Source organism: Convolutriloba macropyga, chromosome 2 (assembly GCF_964194025.1).
Source record: "Convolutriloba macropyga chromosome 2, txConMacr16.3, whole genome shotgun sequence".
Classification (NCBI taxonomy): domain Eukaryota; kingdom Metazoa; phylum Xenacoelomorpha; order Acoela; family Convolutidae; genus Convolutriloba; species Convolutriloba macropyga.
In genome coordinates this window covers 73,845,793-73,870,268 of record NC_134469.1, presented here as the reverse complement: position 1 = coordinate 73,870,268, position 24,476 = coordinate 73,845,793, and the positions used below count along the sequence as shown (strand labels likewise).

Sequence of the window (24,476 nt, the reverse complement as noted above, 5' to 3'; positions counted from 1 at the left end):
CTTAGAAATTCAAAGTATGAGAGTGAACTTATAAAGATTGCTGATTGTTTGTTAGATGGACATGGCATAATTGATAATCCTCTTTTGTATCTTGAAATTAGAAAATAAAGTATATAATTTCTTGCTTGTGATTTGTATTTACCTTTATAATTTAAACTAACTTATTGTTAAAAATCAATTTTTCAAAAACTTTTCTTACAAATCAAAAATTCAAACAACTTTTTTATTAAATATCGAAAAATTTTTCAACCTTTTCTCTTAAAAATCGAAAATTTTTTCAACAATTTCTGTTAAATATCGAGTTTTGAATTGAAAAAGTTTTCTTGAATGTCGAAAAAATTTTCAAAAACTGTCATTTAAAAACGCAAAAAATTTTCATTTTTCTTCATTTTACGGTATGATTTTGCGCAAATAAAAGAAATTTTCTTTACATTTTAAAATGACAACTTTCGAACTTGTTTTGTTTCAATAAATATCAATTTTTAAAACAAAGATTTTTATTAAAAATTGAAAAAGTAATTAAGTTTTTTTCTTAAAAATCAATTTTTAAACGACCGTTTTTGTTAGAAACAGAATTTTTATCAAATTGTTCTTAAAATTTTGACAAAAAAAAATTGCTGTGTTCTTTTCAACATAGCTTGCATAGTGTTTGTAGTAAAGAAAAAGTTCAACTTAAAGAGAAATGAATTCAAACAAAAGTATAAATACACCACAAGTAATTCAAGTATAAAATTTACAATATCAGGTTCATTCAAAAAGAGTTCTCACAACGTGATCTGGCAAGTTTTGAATCTCATTGCCAAATGGACGGACTCTTTCAACGATTGCTGGAGGCTCTGTAGGTCAAACACTGATGGGGGTTACCGGAACCTCATCAGTCAGCACAATGGGGTTGTGAGCTGTTCCGTCCTCTATGGAGGGGGTTGTCATTGACGGTGTAGTTGACATATCAGTCGAACCATAATACTGAGCTGGATCAAAGTTTTCCAGATCGTTAAATGACCACGTGGTGCTAGTATCGACACTCAATTCGCTTTTTTGACTGCTGCCAGCATTGCTCACTATCTGGAGAAGGCTGCTTTGCTGCTCTGGACTGGATACTTGACTTGTCTCGGGTGTATTGAACCAGTTGGGAATCTGTCCTTCCTCCCACGGAAATGTGTACTGAATGCTTCCAGCAACGTAGTCGTCGGGAAAATCTGTTCCGTTAACGTGAGGGTAGTGATGCCCACTGATCACAGCAACTTCGTGGCCCATTGCGTGAGTTCCAAGCTGATTCTCCGTGATTGGAACCTGTCCCTGATGATATGTGTCAAACTGTTGTCGCTGGTGCTCAATAATGTGCCACACTGTGATAGGCAGGTTTAGAATTGACTCTTAGAACCCATTCGATAGGTCTCTGATGCTGATCCGAGCAGTCTCCTCTGTGAAAGAAACTGAGTAGAGAAGGCTGTTGTTCTGCACTGTAAATTCCATTTCCCAATGAGGTGAGATTAGATGAGAGTTTAAAGTAGTTGAGACAGAGGTGATGTTGATTTTAGAGAATAGAATGATGATATGTGTCAAACTGTTGTCGCTGGTGCTCAATAATGTGCCACACTGTGATAGGCAGGTTTAGAATTGACTCGTAGAACCCATTCGATAGGTCTCTGATGCTGATCCGAGCAGTCTCCTCTGTGAAAGAAACTGAGTAGAGAAGGCTGTTCTGCACTGTAAATTCCATTTCTCAATCAGGTGAGATTAGATGAGAGTTTAAAGTAGTTGAGACAGAGGTGATGTTGATTTTAGAGAATAGAAAGCAAGTGATGCCGGGCGAATTTTTCAGCTCTATTTATACTAAACTCCAACCAATGAGAACAAAGTTTCCAAAAAGGGTAAAGTTTAGCAGAAAAAGTGACGTTTTTTCCAGAAAAGGAAATGCCTCAGTTGTAAAGTTACCAAAGAAGGAATCAACTCATAGAAAATCTAACATTACTATCCGAAACACGTAAGCTCAAAACTGAATAGTGACCAAAAAAGGTACTTTTTACACGTGTTATCCTAGTTAACAGCCAAAGATGGATAAGTTAGAGGAAATGAGTTGACGTAATTGATCAAAAAAGTCAAGCTTTGATAATTTCTCTCCATCTCGTTAAATCTCAAATCGATCTCGGAAAATGTTCCAAAGTTGGAACTAAATTTTTGTATATAAATGTTGGGGAGTCGTATTCCAAATCGTAGTCTTACCCCCTCTGCATTGTAGTCCTTGTAATAATGAAAGAACAGCGCACTCTGCAGAGATGAAGTAATTGTTACTGGTTCAGGAATTGGGATATAATTAGATTGAGACAAATTTCTGTACTGTTCCATTATCTCTGGGACAGAATTCAATATGAAGAGCATTTCATACTTGTTGATGTGTAGTTCTGACGATAAATCGAAAGATTGTTTTGTTATGTAGTCATCATACTCGAATTTTTTTATAGAAAAGGTTGCATATTCAAATCCTTTACTAAATCGGATAATTCTGTTGTTTTGAGTAAAAACGTCCAAAAAATTGTAAAAGAAATAAGAGTCAACATCAATTTCGTCTACTCTGTAAGCATCAGCGATTCCTTCCTTTCTTTTGTAAATTTTTTCCAGAAGTTGTAAGTGATTTTTGATCAACATTTTTCACAAATGAATACGGTATCAAGTAAAACTCTGTTAATATAAAAGAAAATTAAAATAGAAAAAGCAATGCATAAAATGAAATCGTTTATCTTGAGAATTAGATTTCTAAAGCTGAAGTCTGATTGGGCGGGAGGTTCTATTACAACAACATTAAGTTGTACAACGTAAACTTGTTCTTCAATAGTAGATGGAAACTTTTTCTTGATCTCTCTCTTGTTGTGTTGGAAGCACATTCATTCACTACTTTCTATTTTCAGTTAAACTAAATTTGATCTCAGGCAGTAAATTTTATCAATATTTGAGATACAAAATTTTGGACCAAATCTATACAAAATACTGTAACAATCGTGAATTTTTAAAGAATAGTTTTCTTGTTGTAATTTCTTTGGGGAAATAATCTGTATGGAAAAATTCAAGTAAAGTTTAACAAATAAGAGTGAGAAGAAAATGAGAAAAAAATGTTTAGTTCGAATTTTTTGCCACGGAATGAATTTGTACATTTAAACTGAAAGCTAGTTAATTATATGCAGAACTGTCGCAATTAGAATCATATCAATCTTCTAGAATGTTCTGACATAACGCCTGAATCTAAAAATAGAAATGACGTCATTTCCATATATGGAAGGGATGAGTCATCATCGAGTACCTCAAAGTTACATAGCAGCTTTAAATCATTATACTTTGTTTTTTCAGATTCAGTTGCTTTGCAATTTACCTGAATTTTACTCAATTCATATTGAACTAACATAACAATGCCTGCTCTCGATAGAAATCTCCCAGTGAAATGCACAAATTGCGATAAAATGGTGGTGAAAAAGCATTTGGCCAGACACAAACAGTCTTGTGATAGTGGGACTTTATCATGCCCCAAATGTCCCAACTTTTTTACAAAGAAGAAGGAAGACTTGAATTATCACCTTGCCAAGCATCATGCCCCAAAAGATGTTAAGCTTAGTACTGTGTGTACTGTGTGCTTGGAAGAGTTCCCAGGTTTTTATTCTCTTCAACAACACAAGAGGAGAAAGCATGGAACTTCGACAAAAGCTGGGACCAAATCGAGTGAAAAGCTCAAAGAAGTCCTAGAATCAGAGGAGCTAGACCAGAACAACGAGCAATTGCAGCAGGAACTTAGTGCTTGCCAGAACTTTTTTGATGATACGGAAATGGAGAATGGGAGACATCGAGTGTTTAACTTCAAGTTGTCCAAGCTCGATCCCAATGAGATCAACGAGAAATTAAAAGAAGTTTACGAAAAATTAAATTGTGCTGCCAAAGTGAATCTGGCTCTTGGTTTTATCCTGCGCAATGTGGACACAGATGAGTATCGATACTTTTATGCGCATGAGAACAACACTTTTCTTTGAAAAATCTCATTTGCTCTGTTCAAAAGGTGACTTGGTCTCTCTTCAAGACAGAGTAGAGAAAATGGATCTAGTGGAGACGTGTGCACAGGAGAGGGAAAATACAAAGTGGCGATTTGCTTTGACTACTAACGTAACAATTTTTTGCGCTCTCCTAAAAAACATTCCAATGGGATGTATCGATGCTGTTCTTCCTGAACAGTTACTTTGACGACCAGATGTGAATTGTCTTGTATCGAATGGTTACGGCGAGACCTACAAAGATTATTTTTGCCTGTTCAGAGCAATAGCTGTTCACTTGTACGGATCATCTGAGTTGGAAACGAATGCAGCAAATTTGTTTAGTGCTTTTCTTCATGAATCCGGCAATCAACTTTAGGGGAGTATCAATCGATCATCTCGTGTTTGTTGAAAATGCGATAAAGCATAACATCTTTATATATGTTATTGATATAGAAGGAGAATTCGTTGGAGAACTTGCAAGAAGAAGTGTTGAAATGTACGAAAAGAACATTAATTTACTGCGATACAACAACCATATATGCTACGTGGATGATATTAACACATTCTTTAAACGATTCCGTTGCCCCAGTTGCGATACATTTATAAAGTACGTAAGTAATTTCAACCGTCATGTAAAATCCTGCAAAGACAGAGTACAGCATATTTATCCAAAGAGGGTGTATGCTCTGCGAGAAACTTTGTTTGATAAACTCGATGCATTTGGAATTTCCTACAACGATGATCAAAAATTGTTCAAAAACTTGGCTATTTTTGACTTTGAATCTATCTGCGTTCCCACTGAAGATTTAAAAGATACAAATACAACTACTTGGATTGGAAAACATGAGCCAATATCTGTCTCCATTTCCTCCAACTTGATTGAAGAACCTGTGTTTCTATGCGACAAAGACCCTAAGAACCTGATTGTTTCTTTTGTCGAAGCTCTTGACGAGTTAGCTAACAAGAGTAAAACCGAAATGCAAACAAAATTTGCATCAATTCAAGAGATAATCAATAGCCGAGTTAAAGCCATCTTTAAAAAATTGAACGAAAGGAAAGGTCGCACAAATCCTGCATTTGATTTCGAAGATGAGTGTATTGAGGAGGAGGAGGAGGAAGCTGATATGTCTACTCAGTTCCTACAAATGCAGAAAAATCAACTTTTGGACTTGCAACAACACTTTGAGCGTTATATCAACACATTACCTGTATTTGGATTCAACAGTGGAAAGTACGATTTGAATCTCATCAAATCCTACCTTCTACCTTATCTCATTCATGAACGGGATATTCAACCTACAGTTATCAAAAAGGCAAATCATTTTGTTTCCTTCAAGTTCGGTGACGTGCAGTTCCTTGACATTCTGATATTCCTTGGAGGAGCTACATCTCTCGATTCATTCCTCAAAGCTTACAAGACAAGCGAGACTAAAGGTTTCTTCCCATATGAATGGTTCGATTCTCCAAATAAACTTGACGCACCTTTTCTACCCCCTATGAATGTTTCTTCAGTAAGCTGAAGAATCACAACCCTTTGGAGAAAGAATTCACTGACTTTACTAAATTGCTGAACAGTGGACTATCTCAACAAGAAGCTCTGAAAAAATTGAGACTGAAAGAAGTTCCCCCATCTGGAGTCGACAACTACAATTACTTGAAAGTGATTTGGGAGGAAGAGCAAATGTCTACAGTTAGAGATTTTGTCAAGTACAACAACAAGGATGTTGTTCCAACACTAGAAGCAATGCAAAAAATGATGGAATTTTATCACATCAAAGGAATCGATATGTTAAAACTTCGATGTACACTTCCCAATTTAGCAAACATTTGTCTTCACCAGTCAACAAACCACAAATTTTTTCCATTTGTTGAAAGTGACAAGGATTTACATTATAAAATACGCGAGGACATGACTGGTGGACCTTCTATTGTGTTCACAAGAAAGGCATTAGTTGATCAAACCTTTGTCAGGAATTCAGAAAATATTTGTAAATCTATCGTGGGTATTGATGCTAGTCAACTCTATCCCCTTTCAATGTGTCAAGAAATGCCAACAGGAATTAACACACGGTGGGAACTCGACACAAATTCTCAAAAATTCAAAGCTTGAACCAATAAATTTTGAACATTTGAGAACATGGTCATGTCTTATCTCCAATCACAACGCCCAGAATGCATAATTGAAAGCTATTATACGACCGGGAAACAGAAAAAGATTGACTGTTTTAGCGTGGACGGTTTTTGTGCTCATTGTGACACAGTATTCGAAGCTATGGGTTGTTATTTCCATTTTTGCCCATGTCAAGAAGCTCGAGCAAGCCTCTCGGAGGAGGAAATGCAGAGAGGAATCAAAAAGAGAACACGATGAACTGAGAAGAGATTATTTGAGAAACAAAGGATACAATATTGTTGAAGTCTGGGAGTGTAAATGTTGGGAACGTGTTAAAGAAGAGGAAAATTTTAGAAATCACGTGAGGAAGAACTTTCCCTTCAAACTACCTATGAAGCAAGAGTCTCTTTTAGCTAAAATAAGAGATGGGAAAAAGTTTGGATATGTACAGTGCGATCTCGAAGTTCCAGACGGATTAAAGTACAAGTTCTCTAATTTCCCTCCTATTTTAAGAACTTTAATGTCAGTCGAGCCGATATTGGAGAAAATATGAGAGAGTATGCAATTGAAAACAACCTACTCAAACAACCTCAACGAATGTTGATTTCGAGCTTCAAGTTGGAAAATGGGACAATCATTACACCTTTACTCAACTTTTATCTCAGTCTTGGTCTGAAATGTACAAAGATTTATAGATTTGTACAATACACACCCAAAAAATGCTTCAACAATTTTGTTCAGTCAGTGGTAGATGCTAGAAGAGCGGGTGATGAAAATACTGACTCTAGCGTTGTGGCTGAGACAATGAAATTGTTGGGTAACAGCTCTTATGGGTATCAAATTATGGACAGAAGTAGACACACAGAGACCAAGTACCTGAATGATGAGAAGACGCACAAAGCAATCAATGGGAAAATGTTTAAGCGTCTGAACAGTGTGTCAAAAGAAATTTACGAAGGTGAGTTTGCAAAATCGAAAATTGAGCATCGAGAACCTATAATAGTTGGATTCTTCATACTTCAGTACGCTAAATTACGTATGTTGGAGCTCTACTATAACTTCTTCGACAGATTTTGCGATGTGGATAAATTCGAAGAGTTAGAGATGGATACAGATTCTTTATTTAGCCCTAGCGCACGAGAACTTGTATGATTGTATTCGACCTGCTAAAAAGGAAGAATGGGAGACTTTGCGAGAAAAGGACTGTGATGATTCCTTCAGAGCAGATGCCTCACACAACTTTTTCTCTAGAACATGTTGTTCTAAGCATAAGAAGTATGATAAACGGGAGCCAGGTCTTTTCAAGGAAGAATTCAGATGCACCGAAATGATTTGTCTCTGCAGTAAAACCTATTGTTGCTACGATGCTGAGTCGGACGAGTACAAATTCAGTAGCAAAGGCCTGAACAAAAGAACTCTGGAAGAGACTGGAGATGGACCAATGGAAAAATATCGTCGAGTGATGGATGAAATTATCAACCTTACTTCGACAAATAGAGGTTTCAGAACAATAAATCATTGTGTTGCTACATATGAACAGATAAAGAAAGGGCCATCCTATTTCTATCCCAAGCGAGTAGTTGTAGCTGACGGTATCCATACCGAACCCCTCAAATTGTAGATCTTTTGTAATAACATTTATTCTTCTCTAATGTGTGATTTTTTATTATTTTGTCTTTGTGAATTTTTATGATTATGCTTTAAACTTTATACCAATTTAATGTAAATGTTCGAGTGATTTTGTATTTCGATGTGCATAATTTATACTATGTCTGTTATTTATAACTTTTTCAATTCAATTTTTTTAAAAAAGCTGTCATTTTTAACCAATCAGAAGAGAGTATTTAGAAATTATTGAAAAAACGGCGTAAAAATGTACAAAAATCTCAACAATTTTTCAAAAAATACCCCTAATCTTAATATATGTCAGCGGATATAAATAATCTTAAAACATGTCGACCGCTATCACTAATCTTAAAACATGTCGACCGCTATAACTAATCTTAATACATGTCGACCGCTATAACTAATCTTAATACATGTCGACCGCTATAACTAATCTTAATACATGTTGGCCGCTATGACTAATCTTAATACATGGCGGCTATACACAATCTTAATACATGGATATTCTATTCCTAATCTTAATACATTGAGATTCTATTCCTAATCTTAACACATGGAGATTCTATTCCTAATCTTAATACATGGAGATTCTATTCCTAATCTTAATACATGGAGATTCTATTCCTAATCTTAATACATGCACCCTATACCCTATCTTAATACATGTAGGCGCCCCTAGATTCTTTTCCCTATCTTAATACATGGAGGGGGACCCTAAGCGGTCAAAGCCGCTATAACCAATCTTAATACATAGGGTCCCCACCCCCCACCCCCCCCCCCCCCCGGGGACTATCACTCACTCTATTACTACTCAGATTCTTAATGAAAATATAACATCTCAGCATTTAATAAAAAAGAAGTTCATTTTTTGTCTCTGTTTTTGAGACTGCAAATCTTAATAAGCGATTGCGGCTGATTGGCTAATTCCTTGCAACCTGCCAGCTATGTTACCAATTTTGACACTATCTAATGTTTTAATGACCAATTTAGCTTTTTTTTACTTGATCTCAAATGAATTTCGTAGTAATTATTTTAGTCCTGTCGATATTTTTTGATGCAATTTTTCATAAGGCCCACTTCTCTTCCAAAATTTTTTGTCTGACTTTACAAAAATTTTCCTATCAGCAAAATTTTTAGCAAAATTTTCTTACCCTTTTCCGCAATTTTGAAAGCTTCTATTTTCATACCTCTTTTGATTCTGCTTGTATTAGCATGACATTGTTTTTCCCAAAACAGCATTATGCTTTTTACTGAGTTGCGTGAGGATATAGGAATTGTTTGACAATATTTTTTAAAAGCCGCGAAACGATAGCGGCTATTAATGTGGACATCTTGTTTTTTTTTATTTCGTCACCATCGACGGTTCTTAGACCTGACTTCTTGGAATCGACTTTTTCAATGAGTTCAGTGACTTCTACTGCTTTGCAGTTCAATTTTTTGTACGTGATGTTATTTCTGCTTTTAGGTCAATTGTTTGAGTTACCTCACTCAAATAAATGTTTTCTGAACTCACTTATGGAACTTTAAATTTACTATTTAAAGATCAAAAGTGTGCATCTAAGTGGAGCCAAACTTATATGCCCTAATTCTTAAGTATTAGTCTTGAGTTTTTGATTTCGAATATCAATTTTGAAAAAGCTCTTCTAGGGCTTTTTCTTTTTAGACCGCATGTGTCTTAAAATTGACAATCCGATTCTAACCCAATATGTCTAGTGGTCTATTATATGACTGTCTATCTTATTTCTTTAGTTATTTCAATTCATGGAAGGCCACGAGCGTCTATCGCGGCTATTTTCCGGCAATCTGCGGGCTATGTTTGTTTCTCCAAGTTGTTTGTGAGCCGACCTTTCTGGATCTGAAAACGGCTTGATATATTTCTGGTCCGTTCCGAGTGTCAATTCCTAAAATATTTATCAAGGCACAAACGTATCGCTTATAAGCATTATCAATTATAGAGGTAGTTAACGTCGGGTTAAATGATATTGGTGTCAGCTAAGTTCAACTTAAGGTTGCCTCCCCAGGGGCCCAGATAGCTACTGACTAAGTCAACCGGTCGCTGGTCTTTTTGAGAGGAGAGTAATTGCCCGAAGTTGTGTTATTTTTCAACTGGTGTTAAGGCTGACAAACCAATTGGTTATATTTTTGTGGAAACAACTTAGACAAGTGTAAAACATGTTGATATTGCATTGGATGAATCTTTTTTAATAGCCGCACAGCGATAGCTGGGGCTATTATTGACCTTCTCTTGGTTTTATTATTTCATCGTCAAGATTTTGGTTACGACCATATGACGTCACAACCACTTCAAATCTGCTTTTTGTTCATTCGTTCATGCAATTTCATTTGAACTGTGTGCGACGTCATTTTCCACTCTTAGTGGAGCGAGTTTTTTGTTCATTCGCGTGATTAATTTTTTGGGCACACTTGACTTACCTTACTCTCAAAAATGACTTCCTCACTTTGAAATTGTCTTTTATTTACTTTAATTCAGAGAGATAAGGTCAAATGGGTGTATGTCACTCTAAATGAAGGTTATTTGAGAGCAGCTAATACAGGCAGCCAAAATTTCCACAGATTTTTAATCAAAATATAACATATCAGCCTTGAATCAAAAGACGAATTTTTTTGATCTCTCTTTTACTGTTTTTTGGAGACTGCAGATCAACGAAGCTATTGCGGCTATTTTCTTGCAATCTGCCAGCTCTGTTTGAATAACTTAAAAATACCTACATATTCATTTTTTTCTTTTTATAGCTGCGAAGCTGTAAGCTGGGCGAAGCTATATTGCGGTGCTTTTGGTTTTTTACATTTCAAAGAATTTGAATTGTATTGGGGCGCTGTATTTTTTTTTAAGATCGGTTCACACATTTCCATGATTTTTGAAGTCAAATTGGAGTAGTGATTTTGGTCCCACCGAAACAGGAAATGGAGCGAAAAAGCGAGTGGTTTTGCGGCGTGAATTTTTTTCGCTCTAATTTTTAAGTAGAGTGAGAAAACGGTGTTTGAACGAAAATTCGGTTTCTCGGTAGTGGTTTTTTTGTTCACACGCGGCAATTGCACTCTGATGTTTACTGTTTTTTCGGTTTTTTGGATCGGATTTTTTCTAAATGGTTTTCCCAATCCATTCGCAGCTCATTCTAGGCCTAGTTTTTTGTTTGAATTTTCATTTCTCGCTTGTGGTTTTTTGTTCACATGCGGCATTTTGATATTGATTTTCTGTTTTTTTCTTATTTTTTTCTGATTTTTTTTAAATGGTTTTTTCAATTCACTGATAGTCCTTTCTCACCGTGGAGGATTTCTGGGGCTTAAAGTAGATAATTAAAATGAAATGAAATGGTTGTTTAAAGATAATTTAAAATTGGAATGTGTAAAAACTGTTTAAAGTTTTCTGCGCGATAAAATTCTCTCACATGCTGTTGAAATACGTTTTATGCAGTTTGTGACTAGTATTGACGTTTTTGGATTGAAAACGTGTCTTGATGACGAGCACCGTTCAGCGCTCGAAAGTGGAAAGAATGCGTTGATGTAATATATTTTTTACCTATTTCAGTACGAGCAACGACAAGTGACCACATAAATGAAGCTGCGTTGATTCTGAAGAAGCAGGCCACCATTATTAGTGACACTCTGCTCAGACGGAAGTCACTCGTGCGCATGGTACTGGTTGAACCTGATCCGAGTGTGGTGTCACCTGGTGTCCGCTTCGTCTCCGCTCCTGAGTGGGCTGGATTGGCTGTCTTAAGGTGAAAGGGGGAGAGTTTTACTCAGCACGAGTATTTTTTAACAAGTTTTGTTTCATTTTATACTTACGGCTTCTTTTATGGTAGAAAATCATTCAACTAGTTTAGCTAATGAAAATCACCGGAAAGGTGAATGCGGTACCCGTTTTACGGTGCGAAATGTTTAAATAGTTTTCTCCGGTAGAAATGAGCATATGTAGCAAGCTATGAAATCACTTTAAAAATGTAAAAAAGCGACGTAAATGTTTGTAATCAGAAAAACTTAGAGTATGTTAGTTGTGTTTAATGTGTGTTATGTGACCACTTTCTTTACGAACTAAGATCGCATAGCACATATAACCCAATACTAATCTAATAAAAAAATTACATTAATTAAGTGACTGTCAAATCCTAAATATCGTTAACACTGATTTGAGCATATTTTAATTATTGAATATAAATGGCATTTTAGTCGGTTTTTAGGATTTTTTTAATCTTTGAAAGCCACTTAATTAATGTAATTTTCATATTTAATTGCTCTCAAACGTAGTTTGTAGCAATTTGTAGCAATCCTGTCGGTCTTTTTAATGCGATTTTTCGCTTGACCGATTTTTCGCCTGACGAATTTGACTTTTCCTCCTCAAAAACGGGATAAACAGGTAGCGCCCAGCGGGAATTAAGTGCTCTTGGAGCCTTTCAGCTCTGTTTCAGCTCAAACTGTTTTGCAGACTTATACTTATGGTGCGAAGAGCTGTTCTTTGAGTTTGAAAACACCCCCCCCCCCCTCCCAGCCCCCAACGTGGCTAGCTACTGACGAACAACCGCTCGCTAAAAACGCAAATTTATACTAATTTGCACAATTTTTTCATGCTTTTTGGACTTTTTGGTCATTTCTTGAGTTTTATCAACCGTATGTGTCAGGGAACCTCCTCTAAGGTTTGATATTAGGTTACTGCATAGTTTCTAGTGGTAGTGGAATGGTTTCAACATTTTAACATCACGAATTTTAACATTTTTTTAAACGTGCATTTTCAATTTTTTGACCTTCATTTTTCATTATTCACATTTTTCCAGAGGAAGGGGCCAAGAAACCTCCTTAAGGGTTTGATAATAAGTTACTGAAAATTTTATATATGCACTGAAAAAGCTTTCAACTTTTTAATATGACAAATTTTAGCAATTTTTTGAGAAAACTTGCATTTTGTCAAGTTTTTTGAAAATTTTTGTCGTTTTTTTTTAGGTTTATCCATTCTCAAGAGCCAAGGAACCTCCTTTAGGAATTGACAATAAGTTGTTGTATAGTTGCTAAATGTAAAAAAATATTTTTTGAGATTTTAACACCACGAATTTTAGCATTCTTTGAGAAAACTTGCTTTTTTTTTCTATTTTTTTTGACATTTATTGATTGTCATTTATTTTTTTGACATTTATTTATTGTTATTACTCAAATTTTTTTAGCCTTAGAGAAAACTTTCGTTTGTGTTTGATAATAAGTTACTGGAAAATTTTTTGGCCATGGATTTGTTTTAACTTTTTATCACAAATTTTCGCAATTTTTTTCTGCAACTTAATTTTTTTTTTCGATTTTTCTCATTTTTTAGGTTTCTCCAGCTTCAAGGGCCACATAACCGCCTCTAGGGTTTTATAATAGGTTACTGCATAGTTTCTAGATGTACTGCAATGTTTTTCAGGATTTTAATATCACGAATTTCAGCAATTTAAAAAAATATATTTGTAATTTTTTCAGGTTTTTTTTCAATCATTTTGATTTTTTATCTTTTTCATGCACCTGGGATCCAGGGACCTCCTCCACGGTTTGATAATAAGTTGTTGCATAGCTTCTAATGAAATGGTTATCAATTTTTTAACGGCTCCAGCTTTAGAAATTTCTCGATAAAGTTTCAATTCTTCAATATTTCGGAAAATTATCATGTTCCAAGTTTATGGGTCTTTTTGAGCCAGTGAAACTATTTAAATCTTGAAATAGGGATACTGGATAGTCTCTTGAGACAACGAAACGGTTTTGAAGATTTCAATATCTTCAATTATAGCAAGATTTTGTTTTGTGACTGTTCGCGATTGTTTTCAAAATTTTTATATTTTTTTCCTTTTCTTAGTTTAACGGTCATTACTGGCCAACGAAACTTAAGTCTTGCAGATGGGTTTTTTGACATACCTTCAGAGATTAAAAAAAGTTTTGAACATTTGTTTTCACTGCGTACTCTGGAAACTTTGCAACGTTTTGCAATTTTTCAAACGATCAGTTTTGGTTTATTTACCAACAAGGCTAGAAAACTAAAAGATGCAGAGTCGAATCAAGCTACTACTTGATATGTTAAAGATATGTGCCCGAGTACTGTGAGAAGCCAGTGATAGAAGGGATTGTAGTGCCAGACCAAGAGGAGAGGGCTAAAGAGGAGATCGAAAGAGTGAACAGATTGTTGGCAAACAAATTGAGCGAAGCTTTTCCTCAAGTCCTCTTTGCAGATGTTAGTACGCTGAGTGCCTGCTGGAAGCTTATTCCTGTTATGTAAGGTGTCTTTAATTATTGAAATTGCTGCAAGGGGAATCTGTTCAATGGTAATATATTATACTCATCTGGTCTATGGTATATTGAGAATGTTTAAAGATCTCAAATGTGTGTTTTAGGGACTGGTTGGGAAGCTCTGGGCAGTAAAAGTGTCGATGGTGTCATTCTCATTCGATGTTGAGGCATTTCTTAAGGAGTTCTCAACTATGGGCAAAAAACTAGAAGACTCATCTTCGGTGAGATTTCGATTTTCCAGTTTTCTCAAACTAATTTTTCAATTGAGTTCTAAGCAATCTTATCTAGTTTTTAATAGCCGCCCTCATCTTCTCAACCGGCTATTATTGCGCTCGTATTTTTTTTTACTTCGTCAAACTTTTTTTGCTTTACCATTTTGCCGCTTTTTCCACATTTTGCTAGAAATCTTTTTGACTTCTCTAGGCTAGTTTCTCTCTTCTCTCATTCTGCTAAAAGTGAATTTGAACATCAGTTGCTAAGCAAAGCAATTCAAAATGAACAGAGTCGGTATAAAAAATTGAAGTCAGAAATAGAAACGGGATAAACCCATAAAGCCCAATTTTAGATGCCCGCTATTTGAACGTCGTTCCTATAAGTCTTAGTTACCACCTCTAATGATTTAAAAAATATTTTTGTACAAAAATCTTTTTTTTCCAGTATATTCTATTCGTTCAATCCCAATCATGCTTATTGGAATCAACGGCGGCTATTTTCCGGCAATCTGCCGGGTATGTTTCTCTATTATAGCTGCGAAGCTGTAAGCTGAGCGGAGCTTTTTGCGCTGTTCTTGGATTGTTTATTACGACTCAAAATGAGTATTGGTTTTCTTAAGGTTTTTTTGCAGGAAGTACTATTTGTTCAAACGGCGATTTGACCTAAAAGCGAAAGTGAGTAAAATTAGCGTGTGAACTAGCGAGTTATTTGATCATGCGCTGCGTTGAGTGAAGGGCTTTTCGGTTTTGAAAAGTGTTTTTGAGAGAGTGGCGCAGATAGATGACAACTTTAGCCGTGTTTTTGTCGATTTGGCCCAATTTTTTGTAATTTGTTTTTTTTTGGTTTTTAATAGCCGCCCTCATCTTCTCAGCCGGCTATTATAGCGCTCCTATTTTTTTTTTTACTTCGTCGAATAAAAAAATGTTTTGCTTTACCTCATTTTGCCGCCTTTTCAACATTTTGCGTGAAATCTTTTTGACTTCTCTAGGCTAGTTTCTCTCTTCTCTCATTCTGCTAAAAGTGAATTTGAACATCAGTTGCTCAGCAAAGCAATTCAAAATGAACAGAGTCAGTATAAAAAATTGAAGTCAGAAATAGAAACGGGATAAACCCATAAAGCCCAATTTTAGATGCCCGCTATTTGAACGTCGTTCCTATAAGTATTAGTTACTTCTCTCTAATGCTTATTGTTATTGATAGTAGCCCCTGTAGCCTCTCTCTAAGAAACAGAAGTATGTTGAACTACGAAATGCCATCAAAATAAATCGGACTTAAAAAAATGTTTTTGTACAAAAATCTTTTTTTTCAATATCTTCTGTTATTTCAATCCCAATCATGCTTATTGGAATCAACGGCGGCTATTTTCCGGCAATCTGCCGGGTATGTTTAATCTTATCTACCCACCATCGCTTGACCTCCGCCCTACACACACACCACACACACACACAGGTCACCCCCCCCTAAGGCTAGCACCCCCAGCTGGCTACTAAGCCAGCCGCTCAACGGTCGTTTGAGAGCAATTTGCGCGACGTTTGTTGGTTTTGTTTTAAACTGAGGTTTCTTTAATCGGAGTTTCTTATAATTAATACATGTTGACCCTCAAATTGTTTGGAAGTTGCTTTGACGTGTTGAGCTTTTGATTTGGCTTTTGCGGTTATTTCAAATAAGCATAGCTTTTCAATCATACCTAGATCATGATGCCGAAAAATCATTTGGTTGTTGTATTTTTCTGGTGCTTGTTCCTGTTTTTCTGCTTCCATCTATTGCCCGCTAAATTGCAGTGCTGGTTAAATTGAACTTTTCGGTGAGGTATTAGTTTTCGAGATGTGATGTGATGTCGTCTCAAATTTTTGTTATTTGGGTGTTTTAGTTTAAATAAGCATAGGAGGTGCATTTTAATTTCCCTTTGACCAAGAAGGCAGTGCATAGTTCTGTCTGCATATTCTTTACAAATTACCATTCTGGGTGTTCCATATGTTCATTCAGTTGTTACAACTACTGCATTTGATATCCAAATGTTCAAAATATTGAGTTTATTAATTTTTAGTTACTTAATGCTGTTGTGGATCTTAAATTCAAGATGAAGGATTTGAAACATCTTTTTCGACTTTTTAATTTTTCTGTTTGTGAAAATTCTCAGAATTTCAAAGGTTAATGGGCTGCTACTGCCTTGGACTTCTGTGCGAATTATTGAGTTTTGCCTGTATTTTTTGTGCGCTTCTTTGTCTTAGCCATTAGTCTCCTTAATCTCATTGTTTTTAAATAATACAAATAATAATATGAATAGTCCAATTTCATTAGGAGTGGTTTCTAAGAATTTGACACTATTCGTTTATGACTGTATTGTTCATTTTTCGTCTTCTCAATTAGTTACACTAAGGACAGGTATGATGGCTGGCTAATGAGGCTGAGCTAAACCTAATGTTTGATTTGAGCAGTGTCTTGTTAATCGCCGCCCTCATCTTCTCAGCCGGCTATTATAGCGCTCCTATTTTTTTTTACTTCGTCGAATAAAAAAATTTTTCGCTTTACCTCATTTTGCCGCTTTTTCAACATTTTGCGTGATATCTTTTTGACTTCTCTAGACTAGTTTCTCCCTTCTCTCATTCTGCAAAAAGTGATTTTGAACATCAGTTGCCCAGCAAAGCAATTCAAAATGAACAGAGTCAGTATAAAAAATTGAAGTCAGAAGTAGAAACGGGATAAACCCATAAAGCCCAATTTTAGATGCCCGCTATTTGAACGTCGTTCCTATAAGTCTTAGTTACCATCTCTAATGCTTATTGGTATTGATAGTAGCCCCTGTAGCCTCTCTCTAAGAAACAGAAGTACGTTATCTTCAACTACGAAATGCCATCAAAATAAATCGGACTTAAAAAATGTTTTTGTACAAAAATCTTTTTTTTTTCAATATCTTCTATTCTTTCAATCCCAATCATGCTTATTGGAATCAACGGCGGCTATTTTCCGGTAATCTGCCGGGTATGTTTGATTTTTGTAGACATAAAATTGGTTTATGTAGACATAAAATTGTCTTTCTTAGACCTAAAATTTAATCGATCCTGTATGAATATATAACCCTCAACGCGCCTAATAAGCGCGAAATCGGCACATATTTTTATTTTTAGTCAATTTTTGGCCTTTTCCATCTATTTCTTAATTCTTGGAGCTTTGTGCGGTTTTTTCCACCCGCTCATTGAATATGCAAAGCACTTTTGATGATCTAACAATTTATCTATTTGACGTGAGATTTTGTGTTTTTTATAAAAGTGTACACAAACTAATCCGGTTTTTGCGGTTTTTGTCCCCACTTCTGTTTTTTTTTGTCGTTATTTACAATTGAAACTCTTTAAAAAAACTTCATCTGCACCGTTAAGGATTTTTATTTCGTTTTATTATTAATTGAAGTAGTTTTTGGTAATAAGCCTTTGAAGTTAAGTATATAAATTTGACCATTTTTTTTTACCTTTTTTCCAAATTGTTTGTTTCGAGCTTGAACTGTTTTCATTTTTTTTCAAAAGTTGCGAAATAGTTTTCTGATCTTTATTACAATTTCTCTGTTCTCCACACTGCAGCATGTATTTTTCTAACAGTCTCCTGAGTTTTATTGTTTTATTGTCCCTGCTTTTATTAGTTTTAAAAGTTTTGAACTAATAATTTAGACTTGATTTTAATTTTTCTTTTGCAGCTTGTTTTTAACTACAATATAGCACTGAGTTTTTGCTGGATTCACTGTTTAAAATTGTTATTGAGTTTTGTTTTCTGGGATTGTTCGTAGGGCTAAGTTTTGGTAATATAAGACCTTTTGCTTCTGAAGTTTGATCTTTTTTAGTCTTTTTATTAGCCGCCCTCATCTTCTCAGCCGGCTATTATAGCGCTCCTATTTTTTTACTTCATCGAATGAAAAAATGTTTCGCTTTACCTCATTTTGCCGCTTTTTCAACATTTTGCGTGATATCTTTTTGACTTCTCTAGGCTAGTTTCTCTCTTCTCTCATTCTGCTAAAAGTGATTTTGAACATCAGTTGCTCAGCAAAGCAATTCAAAATGAACAGAGTCAGTATAAAAAATTGAAGTCAGAAGTAGAAACGGGATAAACCCATAAAGCCTAATTTTAGATGCCCGCTATTTGAACGTCGTTCCTATAAGTCTTAGTTACCATCTCTAATGCTTATTGGTATTGATAGTAGCCCCTGTAGCCTCTCTCTAAGAAACAGAAGTATGTTCAACTTCGAAATGCCATCAAAATAAGTCGGACTTAAAAAATGTTTTTCTTCAAAGAATCTTCGATATCTTCTATTCTTTCAATGCCAATCATGCTTATTGGAATCAACGGCGGCTATTTTCCGGCAATCTGCCGGGTATGTTTTTTATCGCGTTAAACAGAATACATAATTGCGAACGCGTGAATGTTCTTATTAATAGCCGCGAAGCGATAGCGACTATCATTGAGGACATCGTGGTTTTCTACAATTCAAAGAATTTGAATTTTGTTGGGGCGTCGTCTTTTTGTTTAAGATCTCGTCACACATTTTCATGATTTTTGAAGTCAAATTGGAGTAGTGATTTTGGTCACGCCGAAACAGAAAGTGGAGCCAAAAAGTGAGTGGTTTTGAGGCGTAATGTTTCCCATCTAATTGTAAAGTAGAGTGAGAAAACGGTGTTTGAACAAAATCTGCTTTCTCGTTGGTGGTTTTTTTTATTCACATGTGGCAATTTCACTCCTTTTTTTACTGTTTTTTAATTTTTGGATGAGAATTATTTCTAGAGCGTTTTTCCAATCCATTCATAGTTCATTCTAGGCCTATTTTTTTGTTTGAACCAATTTTCCATTTCTCGTCAGTGGTTTTTTTTTTGTTAAAATTCGGCATTTTGACATTGATAATCTGTTTTTTTTTAAAATTTTATCTGATTTTTTTTTTAGAAATGGTTTTCCCAATTCACTCGTAGTCCGTCTAGTTTTTTGTTTAGTCATTGAAAATTTTTTGAATTGTACGTCAGGACTTGTCCTGCTATGTTTTTTTAATTCGTCGTGTCATCGATGATTCTTACGACCTGACTTCTTGGAGTTGACTTTTCAAATGACTTCGGTGACTTCTACTGCTTTGCAGATTAATTTTGTATGTGTGACGTCATTTCTGCTTTAAAGTCAATTGCTTGACTTAGCTCACTAAAAAACCACTTCTGAACTCACTTATGGAACTTTAAGTTTTACGAACATTTACTAGTTAAAGATCAATAGTGTGCATCTAAGTAGTGCCAAACTTATAAGCCCTAATTCTTGAGTTTTAGTCTTGATTTTTTTATTTTTAATATCAATTTTGAAAAACATCTTTTAGGGCTTTTTCCTTTTAGACCATATGTGCCATAAAATTGATGGTCCGATTCTAACTCAAAAAGTCTAGTGGTCTATTAATGGACTGGTGGTCGATCTGTCTCTCTTATTTTTTTAGTTGTTTGGCCACAAGCGTCTATCGTGGCTATTTTGCGGCAATCTGCCGGCTATTTTTTTCTGTTTGAGACAATATTTTTTTACATCTAAATCTAAAGTGACAATAGTTTGAAGGTTAAAGGTTAGTTATATATTCGCATAATTTTTTACTGCGGGAAAATTGACGGACTGATTTTTACTGATATCATGGTTCTGTTAAAGATTATCAATCGCGAGAACATTTTTTAAATAAGCAGTAATAGCAGATGCCATATGGTACGCGGCGTTTAATTTAGCAGTTTACTTGCATTTAGCGCGAATTTTTTTTTTATACCTCATTGGAATAAACATTGAAGTAATTGCGAGGATGTTTGCAACATTGTGGACTTCCAAAAGTTAGAAGAGACTCGAACCTGCAGTTTCTGCGAGTATAAGTAAAGAGTGGACACGATTATAATGAGTTACATTGAGTTTGTTTCTAGTTCATCGCTGGTCTTGGTACTGTGGTGGAGAGTATGATCAGAGCTGCCAGTGAACAATTAGCAGAAGAGCAGACCAACCAGTTCTGGCAGGAGGGAGTCCTCCGCAACCTACCTCTCTTTGGGGGCATTTATTCTTGGATACTTCCAGCTGGCACTTCTCCCGTCAAAGGACGCTCATTCAAATTGTCATCAGGTAAACATCCTTATAGACCGCCCATAAAAGACCTGGGCAGAATTTTTAAGGGTTAGTTAGACATCATAGAGCTAAAATTATGTTTCAATTTGACTATATTTTAGCCTCCGACTAAGCTAATAGTCGTCCCATATAGACGCATGATTATGATCAATCAATTGTTGATCTTAAATTAAACATTAATGTACATCTTATTTGAGCTTTTTTCGATTCTTCAGAAAAAAATTTCACTGCCTATTTATTAATAGCCGCGTCAGACTCAGCGGCTATTATTTAGGCGCTCTCCTTTTTACGACTCGAAGAGCAGTATAGCATTATTCGTATCAGACAGGTTATTACAAGCCAAAGTATTTGGATTGTATTGGTGCACTTTTTTTACGACGCAAATGATGGTGATTAATTCCTCTCGAACGAAGTTTCAAGCAGTTATTGCAAGTGTGTGTGTGTCTTTTTTATTCAAAATTTTGGCTCGACGCTTTTTTTCTAGAATATTCTTTGAGTTCTTGAGTGACTTCTGCAAACTTGATTGATCCCAAGTTTTGAATGATACCAAGTTTCTCTCGTTCTGAAATAAATCAAGCCAGTGGGATAGTTTTTTGCCCCCATAAAACGTTTCTAAGCTACGCCCCCTCTTAATTAAATTGCCACCGTCTGTCGTTCGAGAGCAATCCATCCGACGTTAGTCAGTTTGTTTTATTAATAACCGCACAGCGATAGCTGGGGCTATTATTGGCCTTCTCTTGGTTTTTTTTTACAATTCAAAGAATTTGAATTGTATTGGGGCGCTGTCTTTTTTTAAGATCTGTTCACACATTTTAATGATTTTTGAAGTCAAATTGGAGTAGTGATTTTGGTCACGCCGAAACAGGAAATGGAGCAAAAAAGCGAGTGGTTTTGCGGCGTGAATTTTTTTCGCTCTAATTTTTAAGTAGAGTGAGAAAACGGTGTTTGAACAAAAATTCGGTTTCTCGGTAGTGGTTTTTTGTTCACATGCGGCAATTTCACTCTGATTTTTACTGTTTTTTCGATTTTTCGAATCGGATTTTTTCTAAATGGTTTTCCCAATCCATTCACAGCCATTCTAGGCCTAGTTTGTTGTTTGAATTAAATTTTCATTTCTCGCTAGTGGATTTTTGTGTTCACATGCTGCATTTTGACATTGATTTTCTGTTTTTTTCTTATTTTTTATCTGATGTTTTAAAAATTATTTTCTCAATCAATTCATAGTCTTTTCTAGGTCTCGTTTTTTCTGTTTAGTCAATGAAAATGTTTTGAATTGTACGTCAGGACTTGTCCTGTTGTTTTTTTTATTTCGTCATGATTTTTGTTAGGACCATATGACGTCACAGCCACTTTTTGTTCATTCGTTCACGCAATTTCAACTGAATTGTTTGACGTCATTTTTCGCTCTTAGTGGAGCCAGTTTTTTTTTGTTCATTGGCGTGATTAAATTTTTGGTCACACTTGACTTACCTCACTCTCAAAAATGACTTCCTCACTTTGAAATTGACTTTTATTTACTTTAATTCAAAGAGATAAGGTCAAATGGGTTTTTGTCACTCTAAGTGAAGGTTATTTGAGATCAGCTAATAGAGGTAGCAATAACTTATACAGATTTTTAATCAAAATTTAACAGATCAGCCTTCAATGAAAAGACGAATTTTTTGGTCTGTCTTTTACTGTTTTTTTAGACTGCTGATCTACGAATCTATTGTGGCTATTTTCTGGCAATCTGCCAGCTATGTTTTTTTAATATGTCAATGTGTTGTGGAAAAGTCAAAATCAGAAAGAGTCAAAATCTAGACGCTTTTCTAGAAGTTTTTAGCTTTTTTAATAGCTTTTGGAGTTTTGTCTTGGTTCCACTTCGTTATTCTCATGATTTTGGTGATCTTTCGATGTGATTGATAATATTTTTGAGGTGTGTTTGGTAAAGAAATGGAATATTTTTTATCGAATTTTTGTATTTTTATTTGATTGTTCACAAAAGAAATTTGTTGCGATTATAATTATCATGTGGTCTTTTTTATGCCATTTTGCGTCGGTTTTTAATCATAGATTTGATCCGCTCCGTCACGTTAGTCTGTTATCGCTCATTTTTCTTGTTCACTTTTTTGTTTAGAGCTATTTTTTTTAATGTGCTTATGAATATTCGGGGAATTGACAGCATTTTTTCTCTCCTTTTTGATTGCAGGTATTAGCCATCTCTTTCTCGTGGCCTCTTCAAATTTGTTTTGTAGGATCTCTGGAGAGTACAGAATTTGTGTATGAGCACAAGCTGCAATATCATTCCGAGACTCTTGAAGAGTCTGCTGCTCCTGGAGAAGACGAAGGGACTAATGAGGTCGATGACACCGACGAAGAGGCCGAAACCTCTGAAGACTCCGAACCTCAGAAGCCACAGTCCTAGACTTCCATCTCCTATTTTACTCAGTTCCGCTAGACTGAGGGGATAGCTGTCAATATATTAAATATGAATATGAACTATGAGAATGTAAAATACTTTGAATGCTAGAATAGCAGCCAGTGCCTTTATTGGGATTCCAGTTCTAGTTTCCTTTTCTCCCGAGGTTTTTGCAAAGTTATAAATTCATTGCTCTCAATCCTTTTTTTATATAGCAAAACGGTTATGTTGATCACGTGGGTGCTGTTTCTAAATGGATAATTACACGGCAGTTATAGTTCACGATCATTCTTGTTGATACGAGCTGTGCACGATTAGTGACAAGCATTCATTTTGTTGCATATGAAAAAGCAAAGAGTCGAATTTCCAGTGATATCAATTGATGAGATTTGGTGGTGTATTCTTTTCCTTGACCCGCATTGAGAAATGTAATTGGTTGTTTAAACATGAATGATGTATGCTGTTAATTTGTATCTTTTCAACAATCTACCCGCCCTTTTCCTCGTGAAGATATCGAAATAAATCCATGCAGTAGGCTAAATAATATTCGCGGTAATGAAATTTTTATTTCATACAACAACAAATTAAAGACATGGTGGCTATGGATATGCTTCGGCTGTCTCGTGCTTAGGATATTCAAACGGTAGGCTAATTGTAGTGTAATGTTGTTACTAATTACACTTAAGAAGGGGGAGACAGTTTAAGACGAACGGGGAGGGATTGTTGAACAGTTGCGTTTTTGTATATCAAATTTTTTCCTTGTATCTTCTGTATTGCAATGAAAATGGTCAGTGAGCACTTTGAGTTTTGAATATTTGCATTAAAGGTAACGTGCTGTCATATAATAATGCTATCGTATGTTGGATTTGTTGCCTTTGTTGTATTGCGTGGTTTCATTCAATGAGAAATTGGTTGGTGTAGATTGTATTTAAAATCACGGACATATCTTTAATTTAATTGTATATATTAACTCATTCTCTTTCCTTTGGATTTTATCAAGCTTTGATGTTTGAAAAGTTGAATATGAATTCTGTATATCATTAATTATTATAAAATTTGGTTTTAATTCACTGATTTATATCGTGTCTTTTACTGCGAATTGAAGTAAACAAGTATATTTTAACGGCGGTAAAATGAAGTTCAACAAAGTCCCTATTCGCATGATCGTGGCAGTGTTTTGGCAAATTTGGTGTTTGTCATAATTTACGGTCAAATTGCTGACCACTTGCTTTTTCAAAACAGAAGACAACTAGTTTTTGACATCAAATTATTAATTGATTGAAATGAAACAGAAGGCCGAATGAAACCATTATTAACGAGTGTGAAAATGCAGTTGTTCAACGACCTCAATTGGCAGAGTTACGGGACAAACATCTTTCTTTACGGGCAAAAATTCAACTTGATATACCTCAATGTTAGCTGATATAGAAGTCATGTACCCTTGCAAAGAAGATACCATGCAGTTTAGCAAAGAATACTTTATTTTCCCAAAATTTTGACGTAAAATAGTTTTAATTTTTTTGGTAAATACAGTGATAATTGTTCTCCCACGAAGTCTGAAGTAATTATTGCAAACTCATTGGTCTTTTGCAAAATGTTTGCTTGACGGTTTTGACTTCCGTTTTGCGTGATCTAAAATTCTCTCTATAACAAATGTCAGCAGTTGAATTCATATGGCGGTAGTTCACTACTAAAAGTCAAATGAAGGGACCTTTTTGGCACCCATAAAATATTTCTAAGC

At 35.2% G+C, this 24,476-nt stretch overlaps 1 protein-coding gene across 2 annotated transcripts in view; it reads left to right on the top strand.

Annotated features, from left to right (window-relative positions):
* LOC142334693 (pyridoxal-dependent decarboxylase domain-containing protein 1-like) overlaps positions 1 to 24,476 on the top strand; it is a 454,496-nt gene that overhangs the window by 239,428 nt on the left and 190,592 nt on the right. The window contains exons 11-15 of one of the 2 annotated variants that reach the window (XM_075382928.1): positions 11,303 to 11,495; positions 13,813 to 13,960; positions 14,121 to 14,237; positions 20,142 to 20,334; positions 22,572 to 23,820. The exons of the other annotated variant lie outside the window; for it this stretch is intronic. Coding sequence (XP_075239043.1) covers positions 11,303 to 11,495; positions 13,813 to 13,960; positions 14,121 to 14,237; positions 20,142 to 20,334; positions 22,572 to 22,741 — 821 coding nt within the window. The 3' untranslated portion in view covers positions 22,742 to 23,820. Of the gene's footprint in view, positions 1 to 11,302; positions 11,496 to 13,812; positions 13,961 to 14,120; positions 14,238 to 20,141; positions 20,335 to 22,571; positions 23,821 to 24,476 lie in introns of those variants that run through there. 2 annotated transcript variants of the gene reach the window in all.